This window comes from Pterocles gutturalis, unplaced genomic scaffold (assembly GCF_000699245.1).
Source record: "Pterocles gutturalis isolate BGI_N339 unplaced genomic scaffold, ASM69924v1 scaffold4545, whole genome shotgun sequence".
In the NCBI taxonomy this organism is placed as follows: Eukaryota; Metazoa; Chordata; class Aves; order Pterocliformes; family Pteroclidae; genus Pterocles; species Pterocles gutturalis.
The window spans coordinates 20,459-29,287 of NW_010145649.1; the positions used below are offsets into that span (position 1 = coordinate 20,459).

At 41.8% G+C, this 8,829-nt stretch overlaps 1 protein-coding gene across 1 annotated transcript in view; it reads right to left on the bottom strand.

The window, feature by feature from the left end:
* Nucleotides 1–696: 696 nt before the first annotated feature.
* DENND5B (DENN/MADD domain containing 5B) overlaps nucleotides 697–8,829 on the bottom strand; it is a gene marked incomplete at its 5' end in the record, with an annotated part of 53,199 nt that continues 45,066 nt past the window's right edge. Inside the window, 7 exons of the mRNA XM_010085440.1 lie at nucleotides 697–1,343; nucleotides 2,203–2,377; nucleotides 3,179–3,305; nucleotides 3,477–3,559; nucleotides 5,197–5,384; nucleotides 6,537–6,655; nucleotides 8,363–8,508. Coding sequence (XP_010083742.1) covers nucleotides 1,160–1,343; nucleotides 2,203–2,377; nucleotides 3,179–3,305; nucleotides 3,477–3,559; nucleotides 5,197–5,384; nucleotides 6,537–6,655; nucleotides 8,363–8,508 — 1,022 coding nt within the window. The remainder of the gene's footprint in view (nucleotides 1,344–2,202; nucleotides 2,378–3,178; nucleotides 3,306–3,476; nucleotides 3,560–5,196; nucleotides 5,385–6,536; nucleotides 6,656–8,362; nucleotides 8,509–8,829) is intronic.

Consider the following 8,829-nt stretch of genomic DNA (forward strand, 5'->3'; position numbering starts at 1 on the left):
AAAAACTGAAGTAAGATTATTTCCACACCCCCCCCACCTCCTTTTGCTTCATTCATATTTTTTTTTGTAGCTGGATAATTTAAAAAAAAATCCTGTACTTCCTAGGAACACTCATTCTGCAGGATGAAGGAAGACTCGTAACCTGTTAGCATTTCAAAACCAGCTGATACAGTTCAGCAGCACGGCAGCATCAGTGTTTGTGGCTCTACAGCAATGATTCTTCTCAAGTACAGCAAGAATTTGGTATGAACCAAATACCACAACATTAAAAACAAAAAAAGGCATCCACAACACAAGCTGGCTGAGGGCAAGCGAGAATCATTAAAACATCTAAACAGGCAAGGGACACACCGAGCGAGTCAAGCAAGTCATCATTGCCCATCTCAGGCTGCAGCAGCATCACTTAAACAGGTCTCTCATACTCTCAGGCTCCAAGGCTAACAGCAGTCCTCCAGTGTTTTAGCATTTCAACACTCATCTCCCCTTCTGGAGATGAACAGAAGTGACACAAAAGACCCTGCAGAACAAAATGACAACTCACAACTTCCGTGCATGGAAAGGGCTGAATCTTCGAACAAACAAAAAAATGAAGGGAGACCAGGTACAGAAGGGTAAACAGCATATGCTTACAACATTTCCAAGAGTGAGACAATCACAGTGGCTACATAAGGATATTTGCTGTATTAATTTGCAATACCTGAAAAAAGCCCTGCTGAGTTTGCGCTGTATTTACATATTGATTGGCTTCTTCCTTGCAAGCAAGTAGCGGCATCCCTTCCCACCTCAGTCCTTCCCTCTCCCTAGTCCTTCCCCTGGGTTTAAGCTACTCATAGGCAGAACAAGAACATTCAGTCTAAGAAAATTTTCTTAGAGTAATATAATTTTTTAAAGAAGGTAGCATATTTACACACATCTAACACATGAAAATACTCTATTTTATACTAAATTTCTGTTTCAAATAAACTACAATACTGCATCTTAGCTTTCTGCAGCTTTAGAGGACAGTCCCAGATGGGCACAAGCTGGGCTTCCCACTCCTGCTTCAACTGGCAGCTTTGCCTTACAGTGGTGCACTACCATCACGTTCAGGTCCTGACAGGTCTCCAGTTGTGGTTTGCTTTCTTGGGAAAGGAATAATGAAGTTCTCAGCAAAGCCATGCTAAACATCCACTCCTTTAATGAGCGATCCTTCTAGGATGATGTTGAAATCCTGTAATGTCTGTAGGACTCGGATAAGGGAGTTGACAGTCATGCGGTCCCGTAGGAGAGCATTCTCCTCATACATCCTTGTAATGGGTGGGCACTCTGCCAGCAAGGGGATCCACTGAGAGAGCAAGTGGTCCCTGCAAAGGAAATGAAAGGCATTATTTTAGCACAAAATACAATGGATTTCAAACTGCAATTATTCTCCAAGAACACAACCCAAAACATGCAGTCTCTTTTTACGCATGATGCATGTCATTTTTATGTATAAGTTTCCCGTGTAATCATAACCCTTCATTTTGTTAGTAAAATACAAGTAACTGACTGTACTGTAGGAATGAAGATAGAAAGACATCAGCAAAATTGGACAACTGACTTTGGAAGAATTCAGCAACATTTTCAGATCAGGAATAGGGAAAGTAAAATTCAGGAAAACCCAATAGACTGTTTCCCAACTTGTTTTCCATGTATCTGTAAGTACTCTACAAAAATGTTACTTATTTCTAGACATACCAACTTCCACCCTCCAAAATACAGCTAAGGCCCTGCCTCTTCACAAGTGCAAGACAGAAAGCATCCTGTTAGAAAAAAAAAAAATCTAGAATAGTTTTGTCAAACTTGTAACAGACATCCCATTTTCATAGGCAAAGTGATTCAATGACGATTTAGAAATGCACCAGCTCTTACAAAGGAACTCTGCATTCCCAAAGCCAGCAGTTCATAAAAAATTCAATTTCAAGGTATATTTTATACATATGACTGTCAAGCTAACAGCTATTAAAAAGCTCACAACATTTTTAGCAGTTGAGACACTAGACATGTGTCATTACTGCTTCTTTGCTCCAATTTTTCATCTAGTATTAAAGCTGCCTGAAATAGGTACTGGATAATAGGTACAAAATGTCTTAAAATGGGAAAACCAAAGGTAATAATAACCGTGTAAAAATATTCCTCTAGTCTAATGCAAGAGGACATGTATAACGAAGAGCAGTTAGGTACCTCGTCCCCAGGCAAACCAGAATTTGGAATTTGCCGTCCTTTCCAATGTTCCTTGGAGCTGTATTGATGGCATTCACATAATGACAGAAGGTTTTGCATGAAGATCTCTGAAGCAAAAGGGCTTCCTCATTGTCTCCAATCTGGTCACTGGTTTCAAAATAAGCGACAGCTTTCTCTGTGGTTGGGAGAAAATCCGAACGCAGTGAGCAGAAGCACTTCATTGTGACTCAGAGTTACACAAGGTAGTCCTTAAAAACAACCTGCTGAGAGCTACTGCACAGTTTATATATAGATTCCTCACTGTGAAGACCATGGGTAGGTGGTGATCTCCACCTCTGCTACACAGCTGTGGTCAACAGACTGGCTGATGTATAATACAGTTAGGTAACACCAAGGAGCCACACCAGACTATCTATCAGTGGTTTAATTGTAAGTGATACCATCAGCTTTGATTTTTCACCTTCTCTGAGTAAGCACTTACCCTCAGGCTAAGAATCTCAACTTGCGAGCACGTTTTAAGGGAATAAGTACACCTTAAATTACCGCAACATAGGCCTACAGATAAGCACCACCAGAAGACCAGTGCAGTGGTTAGGAGAGTTCTCATAAACAACTAGAAATCTAAACCTTTCACTCCCTGCCCTTTCTCAACTCTCCCCCTAACATCGATCGCTACTCTACCCCAGCCTTCATCCTACCTTATTTCTGGGTAGAAAAGCAGCTGTCTGAATATTCACCTATGAATAAATTACGAGAATCTGAAGTGCCTTTAAATTTCTGCACAGATTCACTCTCCCCCCTTATGTAGTGTTTAGTGTTTCTCATCTTATTTCTCTTTGACTTTAAGCAACCTGGAGCAGGTGCTAAACAGGAAAAAACACCACACTTGCTGATGAGAATCTGAGGTCTGTGTGTGAGTAGTCATTTTGCCCTAATCTTTCTTCTCCTTCTGCCTCCAAATCACACACTGGCTTACCTATGAAATCCCAGATGAAGACATTCTTATGAAAAATGCGAGCCGATTTGAATCCATGGTGGAACACCTGCTCCAGTGCTGCAACCAGACCATTTTCTCCACACAACAGAATGGTAAGGCTCCCTCTCTGTGGGAAAGGGAGAGTCTGTAAGTACAACTTGTCTTGTTTGTAGGCCAGAAGCTTCAACTCTAAAGTTGAAGGTTAGCAGTCTCTACTGGTACTTCGGTTCCATGTCTGTTTATAAAAATACTTACATGCATTGTAGGTACCAGGAAAGTAATAAAAATTAGGAAGTACCTCTTTCTCTGGCTTGTGAAAATGTTTCACAATATTGTTCACGGCTTCCCCAATTCCCTCTTGGATCTGTCCTGCATTAGGCTCTGTGAAATGATGGAGAGCATACTAGCTGAAGATACCAACTTTAAAACATTCATCAAAGTCTCATGATGAAATATCTTGAACTGCAGGAATTATTTTGTATCTTTAACAGAGTTCAGGCTGTCATTTGTCCTGGGTAAACCTGAGCCTTAATTACAAGCAACTGATGACCAACCCTGGAACAGTCACATAAATTGCCCTACTTAAGACCAAAGGATCTGGCTTGATAAATATTTTATTTGAGTTAATCACATCTTGCTCATCACATAGAGTACAGCAACCCCCACATGAAGAGACATGGGCTGAAAATTGTAGCCCAGTAATTTGACTCACTTCTATGTGACACAGGCCAGAAAACCCAGCAGTCATTAATTCCTGACTTGAACCCACAACGTTTTATTGAGCCAAAACAAGTATCTATTTTTGGCATATGTCTAGTCATTGTTACCAGTATGAGGAGCCACAGGCAGAAAATATTGCTTATTAATGGTTCCAAGAGTAAGTTATCTTCAATGTTAAAATATATGCCATGTTTCTGCTCTGAATCTAGTTGTATGCTTCTGTTGCTGAACCATGCTACGCCTCCACCTGCTACCACCTCATCTTCCTGTGCAGGTACCTGCAGAAAATTATCTAGTCCCTCATTCATTTTCTGATAAAAACCTGAACTTTTAAAACCTCATTTGAAGCAGATGTTTTCCAGATTTCATGGTTCTTCTATGAGTCTTTTCTAGTTTTCCAGACTCATGTAAGTTGCTATTAGTTTGTCCTACATTTGCTATTTTGGAAGCATGGAGTAGTTCAGTATCATTTTAGTACATGATGACCTCCCACAGTCTTTGGCAGGTCTAACACAGAGCCTCATGTAGCTCACAAGACAAATGAATTATTGGGCCTCAGACATAATGAAATGCCCTGCAAGTAACTCTGGTGCCCACTGCTCCAGTTAATATGGACTCACACATGTGAAGAGCTGCAATGGTCCTGTGAAGGTTTTTAAATGCTGCATTACTCTTGGAGGGTAATCTTTCCTTGCTTGACATTTCAGCAGTTATGTCCTCTAATTTTACAGGAGCTCTAATTTTACAGGATCTACACTGTGCTCCTCTGTATGCTTTAGCAGAGGATGCCTCATGTAGCCCTTACAGTCCCATGTCCCATTGTAGCCAGGTGCAGTTAATGAGTAAAAGCCAATTTTAGGGACATGAAGTTGATGTCCCCTAGGGTCGCTCAGGAGATGTGCTCCTCCAGAAGGCAGTTCACAGCATCCACATCAGGCTCTGAACTGCCTTTCAGAGAGGACTGTCTTCCCACTGACTCCAAAGTGAGCCAGTAAGCTGAGCAGCATCAGCTACTGCAAACTCTGCTGCCGCCTCCTCCCTCATGTCATATCTCCATGCTCTAAGGAAAGAGATTATTATCTCTCAACTGTCAAATGGGGACACTGAAAGATGCAACATGTACAGTTACAGAGCAAGCTGCGGACACACAAACTGGGGCAGGAAAAACTCATCAGCTTGCAGCTGTTCCTCTGCACCAAGCCTTGCTTCAGTAGGAGCTCCTCTGTTCACAGGAGCTTTATTTCTCAGCAGTTACTACTCCCTTCTTGAGGGCCCTGGGGAGAAAGGAAAGGACTTACTGGTGTTCTTCCCTGTGAGGGAAGTGATGCTCAGTCGTCGAGCCGTAGTAGGGGATTTCTGTTGGGGTGGGGTCCGGCACTGCTTTCCCAGCTCTTCATCAGACGTGGAAGACACCAGCTCTCCAATGAGTATTCGCTCCAAACTGCCATCGTCAACGCCTTTTCCCAGCCATCGTCCACAGGGAAACCTGCCGCACACCCAGGACAAGCACAGGTCAGCCACACAGGTAGTCTAGCTTGACCTCAAAGCTAGAGGGACAGCTAGCACCCATAAACACCGCTAACGGGAAGGGAATACTTTGTAGTCAGAAACTTTTCACAAACCAGAATTCAGCATGCAGCACCCCCTCCGCCACAACTGATCATCCTTAGGAAAAGGGAAATAGGCAAAGCTTGCATGAAAGCACAGGACAACAAAAAGTGTTATACATGTATTTCATGGGCCACATCTTGATTTCTGCCAGGTTATTCTTCACTTGCAACCACAAATGATATTCAGCCTTTACAAATATTGCAATAATTAACAATTAAATCCCCACATCTCTCCCACCCAGCTGAAGCTGTGACATCTCCTCATACTCAAACCTCACTTCACATTTTATTGTTCTGCTGTTTGACCCCATCCACAGTCCTTATGAAATCCATGCTCATGTCCATACTCCTAGTCCTTGTACCACATTTCCTCCTACTTTCTCCCATACACTGCGGCCAGTCCTGAGCTCTGGAGCTCACGTCTCTGAATTATAGTTTTCCAAGTCCACATTTAGAAAAAAAATTAAGTCTGCTTAGCCAGATGTTTGTAAAACCAATGATGAATTAGCAGATCATTTCAACACAAGAGGTGTGTGCTCAATAGAAGACTAAACCTTTTATTTTCTTGTAATCCAAGTTTCTGTACATTTGTTGGAGTACTTAGACATCTGATTTTTTAAAAAAATAAAAATAAATCAAGGATTTGCCCTAAACTATCATTCCAGCTCTTGTGGTTTAAAGAACTCATTTGTGCACAATTTTACCACGCTACTTTAAATCAAGAGATTTAATTATTAGACACAAACATAAGAATCACTTCAAAAGTATCCATACTGTCTGTCCTGTCTCAGAGAGAGGCAAAGAAAATCCTACATTCAAGTCTCATTTAATATTTATGAGATTATTTGATTTCAGCTAGGGCTTTTGAAATGAGAGAACTGGGGGTCGGGGAGACCAACCCAACCCTATTGGGTACCCAATCAGCCCACACTGCTCCATCAACTGAGGAAAAGATGAATGTCTTCTTGCTTGCTCTAGATTTAACAAGTAGGAATTTCAGACAAAGAAAATGAAAACTTGTTGCTTACTTGTACGTGTGTCCTGTTATTTCATTTCTGACCATGACACAATCAACCAGCCACTTGGCTAGTAGCCCTGAGTTGTCATGACCAATCTGAACGGTCGTCAGCTTCCCTAAATTCTGGCACTGAAACGAATAACAGTTTTTACTTAATTTAAAAAACAACAGACAACACACACTCCCACCACATGCACACATATGGTCTCAAATATATGTTTTTATTCAGTTTCCTTTGATTTATACAGCAAGTATTTTCAACCAAACATGCAGAGTGTTTTGAAAAGCAGAATAATTAAGACAGGAGAAAAAAAAATACCTTGAAATAAAACTATTAAAAGCTTGTGAAGAGATTACATTCTTTGTTGTGAGCGCTCACTCTGAATATTTCTGAGAAGTGTTAATTACAAATTTCTGAGCTAAGGTGATAAAAAGGTGTGCTTTTGTTGAAAAAATAGATCTTCAGTACAAACAGCTTTTCAAAAATGCATTTTGAGTATACGGACCTCCAGTTCACTCACTCTACGCTATGAAGCAGTCCCTAGATCCTTTACTATTTTCAAAGATTGATTTGCTTATTGCTGGGCAAGACAAAAATCACTAACATGAGACTCAACCTCACAAAGTGACAGAAGGAGGAAAACAAGGGACTGCAAATTCCAATGCAATATGTAATTGTAGGTGGGGTTGGCAGCAACACCTGTTAACGTCACCTAAACACTTCCCTTGAAAGACTTTGGTTTTCATTGCTTCTAATACTGCCAAACAAGCAGCTTGGGCTGACATTTTCCATAGTGGGTGGCTGCCCAAGTTGATATTTTTAGGAAAGCTTCAGCCAAAGGAGTATTCCAGAACACTGTCAGTATAGTCCTTAGAAATGTCTAAATATGTTATTTTGCTTGTTGGAAGCCTGTAAATCTTTTCTACAAAATATTAATATCTGAATGAAAGGCAGACACTGTATCATGAAAATATCCTCTTGATCTGTCAAAGTCTACCTCTATTTGGCAAGAAGGGGTTCTTTTGCTATTGTTGTTGAAGATCAGTCTGCATACGCTCAATGGATGCAACTTCAATGTAGTAACAGATTTTCCTACAAAATCACTCCTTACTGGATATGGCACAACCTGGAGATACAGGAGCCTGGCAGGGCTTTCCCTGCAATTCCCACTACCAGCTGCTTTGGGGTGGCATCAAGCCAACTTGTGACTGATGGGTGGGAATGACAGGTAGTCAAATGCAAAGAGAAAACCACAATAAGCACAGAGAAGAGAGACCAATGGAGATGGCAGCTCTACGGTTTGCTGAGGGTAGAACATGAAGCTGGGAAGCTGAAGAGCTCAGGGGTTAGGCTGGCTGGTTGGAAGGAAAGCAGCAATGCTGGGCAAGGAACTGGAGCTGGAGGAGAAGAAATTTGAGACTGGCCAGAGGTAGAAAGGAACCTGGGTGGAAAGTGGGAAGACAGATTGCAAGAAGTGAGAAGAAACTTGGAAGGGAAATGAGGAGTTGGAAATGAGTCCTGAAAGGGAAAATTAGGCAAGGAGATGTGTAAGGGAATGAGATGTAGAAACAGACAGGCTAAGTGAGGAGCCCTGGGCTGGGACAGGGACAGCAGTGAAGCATGTGGTTATAAGTGGTACCTGCTTACAGGAAACTTTCATCTAACACAGGTAGGCAGCACTATTTTCCTGTATATATTTGAATGTACAGTGACCTTGAAAACCTGGACAGAATCTGAAATGCTGTGATCTTAAGACAATTAACCCTCACCAAATTAATATTTATTTGGAAGCATGTTTCAAATTGAAATATAAAATGTAAAGAGCATGTACTCACTTCAAATGTCATTTCCAGGTGGTTTTTAGGAATCTGCATTATGCCTGTATCTCCTAGTTCTCCTGATACACAGATCCATGGGTTTGATGTCGTTATTGCATTGCTTAGTTTTTTGATTGGAATTATTACTGACCTATACGGGATCACTAAGAACAGGGAGGGGGAAAAAATAAGTTAGTCTTGACTTTTCCCACCCCCCTTAACAGTAAACGCAATTTCTGGAATAAACCATGCCTCTCCCTTGAAGGTAAGAGTTCTTGTCCCATGTCTCAGCAGCCCAACAAGGAGCACTCCCCCTCTGGTCTCCTTATCGGGGGTGAGACAAACCTGCAGACTTTGCAGGCGCTGCAGCGGCAGAGACTTTCCTCCCACGGGGAGGTCACAGCAGCCCCCCCAGCTCCCGCCCGCCAGAAACCAGAAGTGGCTCCGCAGCGCAGCTTTTGGGGAGCTTCCACCCGCATTCATCG